The sequence below is a fragment of the Arachis ipaensis genome, chromosome B3, assembly GCF_059453495.1.
Source record: "Arachis ipaensis isolate K30076 ecotype BB chromosome B3, ASM5945349v1, whole genome shotgun sequence".
NCBI lineage: Eukaryota > Viridiplantae > Streptophyta > Magnoliopsida > Fabales > Fabaceae > Arachis > Arachis ipaensis.
The window spans coordinates 132306017-132324149 of NC_142438.1; the positions used below are offsets into that span (position 1 = coordinate 132306017).

The 18133-nt window shown below is 29.2% G+C and overlaps 1 protein-coding gene across 1 annotated transcript; it reads right to left on the reverse strand.

Annotated features, from left to right (window-relative positions):
* Positions 1–514: 514 nt before the first annotated feature.
* Positions 515–2347, reverse strand: LOC107631008 (uncharacterized). The gene has a single exon (XM_016334313.3). The coding sequence runs from the start codon at positions 1762–1764 to the stop codon at positions 817–819; it is 948 nt and encodes a 315-aa protein (XP_016189799.1). The 5' UTR covers positions 1765–2347; the 3' UTR covers positions 515–816.
* Positions 2348–18133: the final 15786 nt, after the last annotated feature.

Below are 18133 nucleotides of genomic sequence, written 5' to 3' on the forward strand. Positions count from 1 at the left end.
ATTAAACAGGACCAATGAAGATGAAAAAATAAATAAATAAAAAAAGCCCCAGCAGACAAAATGATCGTAGGAATAAAAATAGATAATATGAAGGAGCAACTATACACTGAACATATACACCACAGAATTCTCAACAGTCAGTCACAGCATCAAAGAATGATTCTCAAGAAGTGGTATATAGTGGTGGTGATGAATCATGAGCAATAAAAATCAATGAGATGATATATCATTCCATAACTCCTAACATATATATATATACAAAATCTACAAGAATCTTCGATCACATTCTGTCAGTTTGGCAGTGCTGGATCAGACCCCATTTAACAACAACTATCCTTGTCACAAAGCACTCACAATTCACAAAACCTTAAAAAAGAAAAGCAAAATATCCAAAACACTGATGAATAATTCTCTATAGCTGGATTCTCTAGATACAACATCAGTATATGGCACACCATTTTATTTTATTTATTTAGAGACTAGAGAGAAAATGATAGAGATCAGATCAGAGAGATAAAGAACAAAGAGGACGAAATAATCAAAGTGGGTTACATCTAATAAATTGGGATCCAATTTTTGAAAGCCTGGAGCTGAAGCTAAAACATAACAGCTCCAAAATACTGCTCTTTGTAACAATAATAATCACTCCATCTGAAAAACAAGAACACTCACTAATCTGTAAGGAAACACAAAATTAAAAATAAAAAAAACACCCCCAATTAAATCAAATAAAACAAAACTAACTAATCTATGAACACCACTGCCATGTGTCATGTTGCTGCTTCTGTAGTTGATTTTATTTTCTTTTTTGGTCTCTCAGGGTTTGATATCAGAATCATCCCAAGGATGATTGTTGTTCGGATCAGTAGAGACCAAAGAATCAATGTCCTCCCAACCCCAATAGTTTGACATTTCCATTGTTGCTGCTGGTATCTCCCATGGTTGTGTAGAAGTAGTGGTAGCCATTATGCTGTGCATGCTTGGTTCCTCTATTGCTTTAAACTCTTCACCACCACAGTTATTATAAACATTGGTGGATTGCAAAGAGGTTGAAACTGAAACTAAACATGGGTTTGTGTCAAAATTAGAGCTTGATGCAGTTGAGAAGGGGAAAAGCAAGCCTTGATTCTGAGGAAGAGACAAAGCTGATGAACCAAGAAAGATGCCATTGGTATTATTGTTATTATTACCAATACCATAACCTTTACTTTCTGATGTTATGCCTCTGGTAATAATATTATTCATCAGATTCTGATGTAGTAGGAAAGGTGGTGGACGAATCAGACCTTGATAGAGGGAAGAAGAGGAAGAAGGAGAAGGAGAAGCTATGTTTTTGTGATCATCCATTGCAAGAGAAGGAGCTTGAATTCTGATGCTTGTGGTGCAAGTAGAGGTGGTGGCGGTGGCTGTGGCGGTTGCAGTGGCAGTTGACTTTTTTACCCTTTTGTTCTTTCTTCCACCACCAACTGGAACATTGCGCAAAGTTCCACCTTTGGTCCAGTGCCTCTTGCAAGTTCTACATAAATAGCGAGGCTGAGACTTGTTGTAATTGTTGTAGTAACAGAACTTTGTGTTGGTAGATTCACATCTTGGACACTTCATTGGCTCTGATGATGATGACGATGATTGATTATTCTGTTGTTGTTTCTTCATGATATGATGAGGCTTTGGAATTGGAAGCTCCAAGTTCTGTGATTCCAATAAGGCTTGGTTCCAATCAAGTCCACTACTACTCCTTGAAACCTGCTTGGAACTCAAACCCATAACAAAAAATAACACAATCCAATAAGATATATAATTAAAGCAGAAAAAAGGTGCAAGATTTTGATGATGATGATGAATAGCTATCAGCCCTTTGATCTAGGCGCTAGAAGAGGGATGATGAATCTGAAGGATAGCAAGAGTAACAGTATGAGATTGGTGCTGATGCTTATAGCACAAACCGCGTTTTGTAATAAAGATTTGTTTAATGGAATAAGGAAAGTCCTTGGAAATTGAGAAGAAGTGAGCATGATCTTTTATCTTCTGCTGTCTATATCTAATGACCTTTATTATCTATCTGTAAAAGGACCAATAATTATAACTATGTATAGATATAGATATATAAATTGAAGAATCTCTTGTTGAAGTTGAGCGTGGTGGTGAAGGTAGTAGTGGTTGTGATTAGTGATAGTAACAAGTAACAACTACTATACACCTTGGGATATCACTTTTAATTTCCTATGCCTTCTTTACACACAAGGAGAGTATTATAGACAACAGAAACTTAACCATGAAGTTCTATACACCTTGGGTGCTTGACACGTGGAACGTTTTTGGCCCTTGATAGTGCTCTCTAATTCTGAAATAATCAACGTAGATATATGGCCAAGCTACACATATAGACTTGACCACCAAGCAACCAATGCAAACTACAAAGTTGGCAAACTACGGTCCATAGCCTAGGTTTTTCCATTTTTCATTAAAATTGAGATCATAAAATATATTCTTAAAAAAACAATAATAATATTATAAAAAAGGAATAATCAAACGGAGTGTATATATAATAAGATTATGTGAAATTTGAATTTGAGATCATCCATTCTCAAATATATATATAATAATAGTGGGGCATAAGATTCTTAGTGAGGTTAATAACAGTTGTCAAAAGCATGGTTTGTAGTGGGACACAATTGAGGTGGTGGTGATTAGTGGTCCTATCCTATGTCATGTGATTTACATGTAGCAAGATGGGGATATCTATATGTGTTGCATGCACGTGTTAAGTTTCATCTTCTCTATGGATATACTATGTTTATGTCTCTAGATTCAATCATGCATCCACCATCTATCATACATGTAATTTAATTAACTAACATTAATTAATTTCTTTTATTCTAAACTTTTTTTTTTCCGACTCTCACGTGTATTTTTAAAGGTTTAAGATAATTTAGGGTTAGAATTTATGTTTTAGAAATATAAAAAATTAGAATTCAAAAATTTAGAATTAAAAAAATAATGAATATAAAGATAAAAACTGTAGTAGTTGATTGGATGATAGATGCACATACCTACCATAGCACAACAGAATTTGATGGTCAGACTCAAGAGACATCGCAACCACCCTTGGTCAAATAATTTAAATCTTGTGGATAATATTATACTTACATATAGCTTTTAATTAATAATAGACTCCTTTCATGATAAACTCCTTATTTGACAAATATTGAAGTTGGAAAGGTGTTAAAGAAATCATCAATATGACCTTCCTTAGCAATGAAGAGTGAAAAGGTGTGTGCTCTTTGTGTTGTTGATGGCTATGCCGGAGATGACATGAAAAGTTTTTAAGTTGTATTATTTTAGGTGTTGTTCGCCTTTTTGTCTTTAAATTTGCTCCACTCTATTGTGTTGAGCTACTTTATTTCAAAAAAAAAAAGTTGGAGCCTAATTCTCTTATTAAATTAAATGAGAGATAAATTAACTATGTTTAAGAAATTATTAATAAAAATAAATTTTAAAACTTGGATTGATGAAACTTGTACACAAGAGATAGAGAGAATATAACAAAGATATGGTTTGAGATATTGGGTAAACAATGGGATCGTTATTATAGACAATTTATATAACTAGGAGTTGTCAAATTTTGAATGTGTATATGAACACACAAATTCAGGTATAATGGATAGCAGCCAATTGGTCAAACAATAACCAAAGCGTTACAAAGAAGCATTTGATTTTGATTTTCACATGTATGATAGTAACGTTGTCAGGAATGTGAATTTCAGTATTTCAAGTTGCTCGATCTACCATAAGTGATTTAATCTAATGGAAAAGTACGAGAAGTCAATGTATGTTTTATACGATATGTACAATTGGGTTAAATTGAAATTAGAATTAAATTAGAAGTAATTAATCAATTTTGAGTAATTTTCAATTTAAAATTTGAATTAAATTATGATTCCTGTTAGTTATGGCAATTAATTAATTTTGAATAGTTTTTCATTTAAAATTTGAATTAAATCATGATTTCCGTCAGAATCAAATTAGGATTATCTCCCTCTCTAAATAGTAAATACAGTGCAAATTTTTCTCTCACAGTCTCACTCTCTCCTCAAAGCAAAAACTGGTACAATGCCGCCACAGTTACCGGTCGCCGTTGGACATCGCGCCGACATTCTTCCGACTGGTGCCGTCGTCCGCACAGGGCACCGTACATAGGGAGGACACGCATATTATGAGTCGAGCTCACAACACCGCAGCAACCCGGACGTCTAGCGCCTCCATCACAGCCGGTTTGTGCCTTCTTCCTGTCGCCGGATGTTCACTTTCTTGGGTGCTTAGTTGTAGACGATGATTGCTGGTTATGATTTATACACGTTCACATTGGATGTTCGTTTTTGTATGATTTTGGATGTTCACCTTCTCAATTTTCGTGGATATTTATTCTTCGAGTAATTCAACAAGACTCCGGCAGCAGCGCTGGGATGATGCGAGCACGGGATTCGGGGCTGCAACTCATCACCTCGACGACGCTGACAGTTGCAGGTCACAGATGTTCGGCCGCGTGAGGAGTGACGGAGGTTCTTCTGGTGAGGGCGTTGGCGCAAGGAGGCGGAGCGCGACAGTTCCGGTCGGCAGGAACGGAAGCTACACGTCACGCAGACTGCGCATACGGCAGGGCGGCGAAGAAAGGGAGTTTTTCTGTTGAACAAAAAATAGAGTTTTTTGGAGGGTAGGTAATGGTGGATGATGAAGGGTTAATGTGAAAGAATTTAGAGTAAATTGGGAGTAGAAATCATAAAAAGCAACTAAAAATTAGGAATAATGATGTTTACTTTACATTATTAATACATATTAGGCCAAATAAACAGCCCATTGTATAAATACCTCATTGTCTCTTTAGCGGGACTCTAATCTAATGACAAATTTAGAATAAAATTAAGGTAAATGTTATGGTGTCTATCATTTTGTATTTAAGTTACTAAAAAAAATAAATAATTTTGGGTAAAGTATATTTTTTGTCCCTGAAGTTTGACAAAATTTTCAAAAATATCTCTAAGTTTTATTTTGTTTCAATTTTGTCCCAAAAATTTTCGATTTGCATCAAATATACCCTGACAGCTAATTTTTCAAAAAATTAAAGACCAATTCAACAACAATTTCATAAGAACAACCCTCAACACAAAAAAATCAAGCATAATTTTCATGCATTATTGTTAGATTGATCTTAATTATTTTAAAAAATTAGCCGTCAAGAGTATATTTGATGCAAATCGAAAACTTTTGGGACAAAATTAAAACAAAATAAAACTTAAGGGTATTTTTAAAATTTTTGCCAAACTTCAAGGACAAAAAATATACTTTACCCAATAAATAAATAATATTTAATAAATTTTATATGATTTATTTTTTATTTTAAATATTTTATTTTTTATTTAAAAAAAATTAGGTAATTTAAATATTATAACAAAAACATCGTAGAACTCACCTAAAATTAGACGGTGCCATTCTTTTCATCGTTTAATTACTAATTACTATATATGTTAGCCGTCAAAAAAAAAAAAAAACTATATATTTTTCTATCTCTATTGTTCCCGAAATATCATATTGCATTAACGAAATAAAAACACACTTATTTCTACTTTTTTTTTCTTTTTGTGTGAATAGTAATTAATTCATATCCAATATAATTTGACAAATATTTAGAAAATAATAAAAAATTAATCTAAAATTATTTAAATATTTTTTTTGTATTTTTTATTTATTACTTACTTTAATTTATATTTTTAATTATAATTAAAATAATTAAATAATATTAAATATATAAAATTAAAAAATAAAATAAAATAATTCTAAATTATTATCTCTCTGACGTTATCCATAATTTGGAGAGTTGTATTCTATGATGCACGGACACGGAACACGACACGATACGGGACACGCCGACACGCGAATTTTAAAATTTTACATGACACGAGAACACGAATACATATAAAATATAAAGTATTTTTTAGAGAATTTGAATTCTCTAAAGTTTGAATTTCACTTTAGAGAGTAAGGTGTGATCTCTCACCATTTATTTTATAGGTGAAACCAAGAATAAATATGAGAGAGAAACTATTTAAGGATAGAAGATCACACTTTACCCTCTAAAGTACAAATTTAAAATTTAGAGGATCCAAATTCTTTTTAGATAAATCGTAATGATATTTTGATATTTTATTGATATTAAAATATAAATTAATTTTTTTAATTATTTTTAATGTCTTATTTTAATTATGTCAAGTATTTAAAATATTTTTTTATTTTAATAAATAATAATATATATTATATCTAAATTTATTTTAAGAATATATGTTAAGAATAAGATTGGATACGCTGACACGTGATGGTATTTAGATGTGTCCAGACGTATTCGGAGAAGAATTTTTTCTTCTTTATTAAGACACGGTTGGACACAATAGACACGCGTGTTAGACGAATATTAATGAATGTCGTGTCCAAAATGTGTCCAACACGCGAACACGGTAACTCAGCAAAGTGTCCGTACTTCATAGATTGTATTAGAAATGGATGTGTTTGACACACTACTACTTTCTCATGAATGATTAAATTCATCAATTTCATCATATATGCATTTATGTCTATATACAATGAAAATTATTTCTTGTAACCAAAATGTATAATAACCAAAAGTAGTTAGCCAAAAATAGTCAAAATTTATCTTATTTAATATTTTTATTATAATAATTAATAAATATTAAATAAGATATTTTTTTTTCTTCTTAACATTACGTCTTGTAACCAATCTTTTCTTAATTTATATATAATTACATCATATTTATACAAACTTTTAAAAATAATTTTAAAATTGTTATATTGGAAAATTAAATTGATAATTTCATTATATAAGATATTTTTTAAGTTTATTCTTAAAAAGATTACGAATTAATTATATTTGTCCTCTAGTCACTCTATTAATAATTTTTTTTAAAATTGTGTTGTAAAATATTAATTGATAACATATATAATACCTAAAATGTCTAATTGGATAATGACCAAATATGTTTATGAAAATTTATTAATTTAGTCATTTTTTTAATTACAAAATATCCTATTCTTAATAGTTAATATGATCTAGTGATTAAATTGATAGATTTTCATAAACATATTTAGTTAACGTCTAATTGAACATATTATATGTCATGTATGCTATCAGTTAACATTTTACATCATCAATCGTTAATAAAAATTGTGAGTGAAGTAAGTGAAGGACATATATGAGTAATTCATAATCTTTAAAAAACCAATTTTATTGAAAAAAAATTTTAAAGACAAATTTAAAAAATATCTTACCTTTCAAAAACTAATTTAACTATATATTAGCCCGTAGATTTATATTTAAAAGTATGACTTGAGTATTCATACAATGAACGACTTAAGAATTTGATAACATTTCTTTTAAATCATATATATATAGCGATGTATATATGACTTGAATTAGAAATTATCACGCCATAATTTCACCAACTTGACCGCTACAAGGATTAAAATTTCAGGACCACAGAAAGCACATGCAAATATATAATGAAGGCACGATTAGGATAATTAAGAACACAATTAAAAAAACATTTGATTAAACTGGAGGCCAGTTTAAAATACGTTGATATATGATATGAAGATTGAAGAGTGGAGAATGTGCATGGAAAATCAATCTTGGTCGGTTGGTTAGGTAAAGGGGTCTACTATATCAAATTGAAGAGGACAAAACAAGGAATGTTTGTTGCCAGTTTTGAAAGTGACTCATTGAATTAATTAAATAATATCCAAGTTGTATTCTCCAGTAAGGCAATATATAGTCTATTATGTCCGACTAAGATGCCACTTATGTCCATCAAATAACTTTACATTAATAATAACACTATACCACTTATTAATTAATTATTATTAGCCCTTAAAAATATCGATTAAGAATCTAAAAAACAGATTCGCGTGCTGACTCTCGCTGTTGCTGGTGGAGCCATGTATGTTTCTAATTAGTTTCATAATTAACTATTAGTCATTCCAATCAATTTATTTAATTTGTGGTGTTCAATTGTTGCCGTTGCTTAATTGGGGGTAATAAGAATCGGAATAATATTTTCATTATTACAATCACAATTCACAAGTGTACACATGTCACAGAATCACTGGATGAGTTGGGGCCCACCTGATGAACCGATTTGGCAAATGATGTTTCCAGCTTGGAGTATTGAATTGTGGCATTCATTTTTTGGTATTGATTATCTTATTGACTATTTTATTTTATTGTGTTATTTTATACTTTGCATGAGTGATAGTACTTTTTTGTGTCAAATTCTTTTATATAGGGGGCGTTTAATACTGAGTTCTTTAGAAGTTTACTAGAATATGAAAACAAATGTTAAAAAAAATCGCGGGGGCAGTTTAGAGAGATCGCTAGGTGTAATTTATGATTTTTTTTAAATAAATAATAAAAATGAGTGGGTGCGATTTCTAACTTTTTTTTTTTTTTTGAAAAAATAATTACATAATACAAATTAATGATACAATTTTTGCACATCACCATACATAGCTCAAAAAAATTGGTGTCATTAATTTTTACACATTACTATCATACTCTTGTCATATACACATGTCTTATTATATTGAAAATAATTTGCGTAAATTTATTCTCTTAATAAATAATTTTAAGTTTAGATTTCCAAAATAATAAAATCTTTGTAACCGGCACCACATGTGAAGTTGATTAAAATAATAAATATTTTACTAATTAAAAGATTTTAGATTCAGATAATAAATTTTTAATGTATTTCATATATATATACACACGTTAATAAATTGATTAAAGATTAAAATTACATAAATATTCTGAATAAAAATTAGTTATATGTCTGTCCTAAATAAATTTACATAAATCGAATTAGGTAAACTTCATATATATATATAAGCATATGCATATAAATTGAATCAACTCAATTCAATTTATGCACAAAAATAAAGAATCCATGTAAATCAAATTAGCCTACTAAATAGATTGCTTTGTTTCTGGGAATTTTTTCTTTTTTTTTTTTTTGTGATAAATCGATATAGATCAATTCGATTTATGTGTATAGAAAATATATTATAAATCGAAGCAGGTTAATTTAATTTTGTCTTGTATTATTTATTTAGGATTTGATTTTTCATCATGTAATTTATTTCATATCGTTTTAACGAGCAACAAAGAGCATATTAATACGTACTGGTTTGGATCAATTTAATAAAAATATTATTATATTTAAATAGTATTCAAAAATTAATATATTTAAATACTGGTTTGAATTAAATATGTTTATGTTTTATTCACAAATAGCTCCTTCATAATTTTAATATATATATTTAATCAGTATTCTAAATTTTTAAAATAAATTTAAACTATACTCCAAAATTTTTAAAATAGAGTATATAATATAGAATAATTAATAGGAGTAAAATATATCACTCTAATACTCTCATCAACTATATTGTATTATATATCGTATGAAAAGAATAAATAAAATTCTATAAAAATTAGGTTGGTTCAATTTATGTGTATAAATTTAAATCGAATTTGTCCATATATTTGTTTAAAATATACCAATTTCTATTTAAAATATCTACTTAATTTTGATCACCAATTAATTTATTAACCTAAACTTTATATATATACATAACAAATTAAAAAATATATATATATACATCAAATCTCTCTCCATTCTATAGGTCTCAATGAAAGCCATTATTTCTCTACATATCTAGAATAAAACTGTAGTGGGTTATATATTGATGTCATTTTCTTAGGAATCCCCATAATGTTTGTTTGGGTTAAAATAGCTGACTCTGAAAGGACCCTCCACCCAATTGAGAAGAGATGCATGCATGCCCCCCATGATGCCCCAGAGAGGGCTGCATCATGCATGTCACATTACTCATATGTGACACACAAAGCATCACCATCACCATCAGTGGCGTAACTTGAAACAAAATTTTGGGGGCCAGATAGAGGATAATTGTCAAGATGTTTTTGATATGGACTTAATTTAAGATAAGCTCGTTTAATCTTATCTCTCGGATTTGGATAATATTGCCAAATTTAAAGCCGTTTTCTAGGTTCTCGTTCCAAAAGGTTAAAGTTAAACTCATGACTTTTTTCGTGATTCATTAAAGTAGAAGAACTATCTACAGGTGTTGATATTGTAAAAGTTATATGTTCTCTTTTTTAAATATTAGTCTTCCTCTTAAAAAATGCATCAATTATTTAATTTTTCATTATTATTTTATATAAAATTTGAATATATATCCTATAAAATATTGAAAGAAGAAGTTAGAAGGATAAATATTAAAATTTATAATATTTATTAAATTTTTTTATTAATTTATACAAATATAATATTATTAATACTTATTGAATATTCTATTTTTTTTATTATATAAAAAATTAAATTAAATAAATAATAAAATATAAAATAATATTAAATTAAATAAATAAAAATATCTAATTTTTTATATTTGAACTTAAAAATAGAGAGAATATTATTTATTAAATTTATTGGATACTTTAAGTCATATTAAAGTATTTAAATCAATTAAACTATTTTTTATCTTTTAAAAAAATACTACTAATTTTTTTATAAAAAATTTGGGACCATGAACCCCCTTATCTGAACTAAGCTTCGTCCCGATCGCCATCAATTTACCCTTTATTTTGCCCCAAGATACCTTCGTTACTGCCCATTAGGGTTCACACTCAGTGCTAGATGACTCCAAATGTATCACATAAATATATGCTTTTTATTGTTGTTAAATTTATTATTGATCTCACAAATCATATTCTATTCGTTCTCAAATTAAATTTTATTTTGTATATTAAATTCTTATAGAACATTTGTTAATTAAATATATAAAATAATAATTTTATGACATGATTTAAAGAGAGAATTTTGTTATTGTACTGGTTTAAAGGATAATTATTATATAAGTTTATTTTTAATTTCAAGAATGAAAGAAGGTTCAATATGAGTGGCCGCATATTTCACACATGATACGTACCATACATGGTGGGGAAAAGGCATCAACCGATGTGGGTCTAAATGTAGAAAATTTTTGACACCACAGCATGACATGACCAATAATGGGCTAAGGCTTCCCATTTATGTCCCTTTTATAGGTTCATAATTTTGTAGGCAAGTGCAAATAAAGGAGTAACTAGTCACACCCCAAATGAGCACGAATAAATTAAATTGAAATCATCATCATCAATGCAAGTTACATGTATAATGTTACAACATGCACTACCCATTTGCGTTGTTCAAAATTAAAGGGCCGAAACCAATGAGAACCCTCCATTTGAAGTGTTGGCGGTGGTGGCGGTGGGACAAGAAAGAATATGATAGCACAAAGACGTATATATAGTTCTAACAATGGATGGAACCTAACTGAGTATAGAAGAAGTAAATTGAGATTTGATTGAAAGTGGAGCCCATAGCCTATATAGCTCGCTCACTTGCCATGAGAATAATAATAATATTGTCAAACAAAAACATGTTATACACACTCTATATATATTATATAGTATATATTTTCTTTCCCTTAAGTTGACTCATTGTATTTATTTATTATTGGATATATAGGATGAGACCTATGTTATATGAGTTTCTTTTTATTTTTTAATTCATCATTGATTATTTTTATTAAAAAAGTTCTACAACCAAACAAAATACTTAATCAATAATACCTAAAAAGTTCTCTCATTAGTAGAGAGTTGGAGTATATCTATCACGTTTTCACTAATAAAATTGATTTTTATTGAATTTAAATCAATTTAATTAGATTTAATTACCAAAAAACTTAAATGTATAACAAAATTATATTGTTGTCTCTTTATTAATTTTTATTTTTATATTTTTTATTTTTCATTTTTCATATTAGTAGTTTTAATTTATTCGTGTCTGAATATTTCAATTACAGTTTAGTTAACATTTTACTTGTAAAATACTTAAGTGTCGGTTTAAATTATATTATTTGATTGAAAGAATGATTTTTTAAATAAAATTACTTTATTAAATTTTAAACATCTTTAGATATATTCTTTTTAAAAATTATTATAAAATAAATTATATATTTTTTCTAAATATTAATAATATTTTATTTAAAAAATAGAAGTGAAAATATTTTTAATATTTAAAAATTATTTTAAAAAATACATAATAATACTTCCTGGAAGAATAATAATGAAATATGCAGAAGCCACTGTAACTGGATTGAACTTGGACGGCTAGCTTCTAAACAATTTGTAGGACGATGCCTCACCACCAATAATAAATTGTTGGAACAGAGTGTCAGAGTAATCGTTTCTTTCTCGAGAGGTGCTGTTGTTTGGTCTAGTCTAGAATCTATGCAAGAACAAATTATTTTGTACACTCATCAGATTGACATTCATCTTTCGAATTGCATTAAACTAATAATATAATCTGATACATCAATATAAACTACTAATTCAGTCCTCAAAAAATATAGTCGCTGACACAAAAAACCATTAAAAGATATTATCGATAAAATAATTTTAAATAATTTAAAAATATGATAAACATAACTAATAAATATTATATCTTTTATAAGTAATAATTTTTTTATATTTTATAAATAATTTATTTATTTAATTTAAATTTTTGTGATAATATTAAAATAAATATTTAAAATATGTATAAAAAATTTTGGAATAAAATTTTATCTTTAAATTTTTTTATTAAAAAAATATATAGTCATTCATAATAATTTTTTTAAAAAAATTCACTTTTGACATAAAATTACCAAATATTAGAGATAAAAATCTCATTTTTTAATAATAATTATAAAAATTTACATCAAATTTAATCTTTAAAGTCTTGTGTTTTTCAATATTTTAGATGCTTATTTGTCGTTAGTATTTTTTGAAATTTATTTTAAGAATTTTGTAGTACTATTTTAATAGTTTACTTTATTAATATATAGCTTATGATCTCAACCATTAGATTACAACAAGGGTATGTCTTCGTGTTTAACTGTATCTTAATAATAAATAATTTTTGTTAATACTTCATGTACAAAAATTTTGTAACAAAAATCTAATTAAGTTGGCATAAGTCTGGCAAAAAATATTATTATTTTTTCTTTTTCATGTTTTTGCAGTACAAAATTTTTTTCACATAGTACAAATTTATTGGTATAATTTTTATATTTTTACATGTAACACATAAATATTTGTACATTAATTTATTCCAACAACTTGTTGGAATAAATTAATTTTGTTAACCCAAATCATCTATATTGAGTCATCAAAAATATATCATAATGCGGAAGCGTACCTGAATTCATAAATATGAATTATATGATCGGAAGAGTTTGGATCTTGTGGTTCTTTCGATCTTCTTCAACCAAAATCTTCTGTATCCCTAGGCGGCTGAATTGTGACTCTTTTGATGGGAAAAGAGCAACAAAGGTGACTTTGGTATATTGGGGACCGAAACCCTGAATGCCTATTTATATTTGAGCATGACACCCATTAAACCCTAAAACCCAAATAAAATAGTATCTAAAGTCCAAAAGATAATATATCTAAAATCCAAAAGATAATTATCTAAAGAACAAAAGATAATATCTGGTTTTATTCTCATTTAATTCCAAATCAAAAGTAATAATGACTTATTCAATTTAGCATTTATAACAATAAATTATATCACCATTATATAAGTAATTTAATTTGAAATAGCATAATTTGTTATTATAATTAATATATGTATTGCCCACAAACAAATTAGGAAATTAAAATAATTTCCTAATAATCTCCCACTTGAGCTATACATATATTCTTTCTTGATATAATCACATCTTATAAACTTTATGTGCGCATCTGAATGCTATTTCTCTCATTACTTTAACAATCTGGTTCGTCTCATACATTAGATATGGAACTACCGCAGCTTTTATCACATTAATGTCGTGACTAAACCACGACAATCACCATCCTAACATACTTAACGACATAGATCAAATTTGGATGAGTAATATGGAAATTACATGCCAAGTGATCTCATGCATGTCTATTTCTAGTTGATCCAACTTTAAAACTTTATTGAGATCAAACACAAAATAAATGTTGCAAAATGAACATTTCACATAAAATGAAATAAACCATTAATTTAATTCTGCAGAAAAAATAACTCAATCATCTGTCATAGGACATATAGCATAAAATAAACTCCCACTAAATCAAGGCATCACAAATATTGACTCCCATCCGAGCAGTGTGCTTATGAAAGACTTTTAGGTAGCGTTTGTTTTGAGGTACTGAGACAGAGACTGAGAGACTGAGACTCAGTATCGTGTTTGTTAGTTCAGAGACTGATACTAAAATTTCTATCTCTGTCTCTAAAATTTCAGTATTTTAGTACCTCCAAAACGTAGGGACACAGGGGACTGAAATTTTTAGAGATGGAGATTGAAACTTTAATAACATTTTATACCTAAAATACTTTCATTTCAATTAAATAATTCCAATTTTACCCTTTGTGCAAATTAAATTAGAATTTCATTCTTGTTTCAATTCCTGTCTCTCATTTTGCACCAAACAGAATACTGAGATTTATTTCAATCCCTGTCTCTTAGTCTCTGTCTCTCAGTCTCAGTATTTCTGTCTCTGTCTCTCCATCAAACGCTACCTTAGGGATCAATTTATTGGTTAATGAGTCTGCTAGCATATACTCTGTTCCTATATGTCCTATGGAAATCTATTTTTCTTAACATTTCTCCTTGACAACTAAGAACTTGATCTCTGTATGCTTCGATTTTGTCAAGCTCTTATTGTTGTTGGAGTATAGTACTGCTGACTTATTGTCACAAAATATCTTCAATGACCTTTCCATGTCATCTATTATACGAAATTCAGTGACAAAGTTTCGCAACCATATGCCATGAAATTGGAATCAGAGTACCTAATGATCTCCAAATTTTTTGATCTCCGATAAATAAGCATGTAATCCTTTGTTCTCTTTAAATAACGCATTACGCGTTTAATAGCTATCCAATGGTCCATGTCCAGATTGCTCAAGTATCTACCCAACACTCCCACTATAAATGATATATCAAAATGTGTGCAGACTTGAGCATACATTAAATTCCCTAGTGTTGATGCATAAGGTTTATCATGCATTGCTGTCTTCTTAAGATCATTTTGGGGCATTGCTTGAGACTAAACTTGTCTCCTTTAGCTACGGGTATGTCCATTGGTCTACAACTTTCTATGACATATCTACTTAAAATCTTTTCAATATAGTTATTTTGTGATAATCCAAGAATACCTTGAGAATGATCTCTTAGTATCTCGATTCTTAATATAAAAGAGACATCACCAAGATCTTTCATTTCAAATTTGTTCGATAGAAATTTCTTAGTTTCATGCAACAAGCATATATCGTTAATGGCAAGTAGAATGTCATCAACATATAAGACCAAAAAGATGTATTTACTCCCACTGAACTTGCGGTATACACGCTCATCTATGATATTCACCTCAAAATCGTATGAGGTAATGACTTGATGAAACTTGTGATACCATTGACGGGAAGCTTATTTGAGACCATAGATGAATTTCTTCAACTTACAAACCATAGATTTTGAATCACTTGATACAAAATTTTCTGGTTGTACCATGTACATCGTTTTATCAATGTCACCATTGAGAAACGTTGTCTTTACATCCATCTGATGTAGCTCCAAGTCAAAATGAGCCACTAGTGCCATTATGGTTCTAAAAGAGTCTTTCGATGATACTGGAGAGAAAGTCTCTTTATAGTCTATGCCCTCTTTTTTTAGTAAAGCCTTTAGCGACTAGACGAGCTTTATATTTCTCGACATTACCCTTAGAATCCCTTTTGGTTTTAAATATCCATTTACAACCAATTAGTTTCACACCTTCAGGTAATTCTACGAGATCCTAAACGTCATTGTTTTTCATAGACTTCATCTCTTCTTTCATGGCATCGATCCACTTTTCAGAGTTCGAACTTTGCATGGCTTGAAAAAAATTGATTGGGTCATTTTTTGTCAAACCAATGCCATCCTCATGTTTTTGGAGATAGACTACATATTCATCCGAAATTGTACTTCTCCTTTCTCTTATGGATCTCCTTAATGGCACTTCTTGAGGTTGTTGAGCTTGCTGTATGGGTTGGGGTTGAGGAGGATTCTCATTGTGCTCTTGTACTATAACTGTATCTTGAACAATAATAGGCACAAGGACCTGATCATTGTCAGCTACAGAATCCTCATCAAAAGCAACATTCCTAATATTTTCTTCCCTCCAAACTCAACATCCTCAAGAAATCTCACATTTTCCATTTCAAAAATAGACCTTGATACAGGATTGTAAAACTTATATCCATGTGAACGCTCAACGTAACCAACAAAGTAGCAACTAATTGTCCTTGAGTCCAATTTTCTTTCATGCGGCCTATAAGATTGCGCCTCAGTTGGACATCCCCAAATATGCAAATGCTTTATACTAGGTATTTTTTCAGTCCAAATTTCATATGGGGTTTTGTTAACTGCTTTGCTTGGCACCCTATTAAGGATGTACACTGCGGTCTTTAAGGCTTCTCCCCAGAGTGATTCAGGCAAGGAAGAATGACTAATCATACTTCTCACCATGTCCTTAAGAGTTTAGTTCCTTCGCTCTGCAACACCATTCATGCTAGGTTTGCCTGGCATTGTGTATTGCGGAATAATACCACACTTCTCTAGAAAAAGAGCAAAAGGCCTGGGACGTTGCTCACCTGAACCATCATATCTTCCGTAGTATTCACCACCACGATCAGATTTGACAGCTTTAATTTTCTTTCCAAATTGAAGTTCAACTTCAGCCTTGAAAGACTTGAAAACATCCAAGACTTTGGACTTTTCATGAATTAAATATAGATACCCGTAACGAGAGTAATCATCTATGAACGTAATAAAGTACCATTATCCATTTCAAGAGACAGTAGGGAATGGGCCACATATATCGGTATGTATCAGTTCTAAGACATCTTTAGCTCTATTGGCACCTAATTTCCTTTCGTTTGTCCTTTTTCCCTTTATGCACTCAATGCAGACTTCAAAGTCTGCCAAATTTAGGGGTCCAAGAATTCCATCCGACACGATCCTCTGAATTCTCTGTTTAGAGATGTGACCTAGGCGTTTGTGCCATAATGATGCCGAATTCTCATTTAGTTTTCGTTTTGTACTAGTTTGCAGTATTTCATTATTATAGGAATTTAAGTCAAACCTATATAGATTATCCACCAAATGACCAGAGCAAATATTATTTGAATTATAGAAGAGATTGACTTTATTGTCTCCGAACGAACAAAAATAACCTAATTTGTCCAAATGAGAAACAGAAATCAATGTTGTCAGTATATTTTTTTAGTTTGGTGAGTCAATATTTTGGGTATGTGGTACTTCAAAAATTTTTATGCTGCATACCGAAATTTCTATGCTGTGCGTATTTTGTTAGTTGAGTGTTAATATTTTAAGCAAGTCGTCTTTCAAAAATTTTATACGGTGCACCAAAATTTCAGTATTTTACATTAAAATTTATATGTTCATATTTTTTTAATATATATACAAGAATAAGAAGATGAAGAAGACAATAAAAGAGGATGAAAAAAATTAAACTTAAAAAGAAATGAAGAGGAGAAAACACATAAAGTGAAAAAAACGTGAAGAGGAAGAAGATATTCACACATTAAAAAGCGTGGAATACACATTGGTAGAAAATTGGAGTGTGCCTAATACGTCCTCACTAATGAAATTAGTAACCTAATTGAATTTAGTTGCCAAAAAATTTTGAATGTGTAATGAGACTGTTTTTAAATAAATTTAAAAACAATATATATGCTATTATTTATTGAAGCAAATGATTATTTTAAATGTTTCATATAATTAAAAATTACATTAAAAATATTTTTTAAATGATTATTTATTTTTAATATCAATAGATACTATTATGATTTATCAAAACATATTTTATATTTTATATATGTTATATTCTTATATTTCAAAAAAGATTGAAAGTATTCTATACTTATATTTTATAATG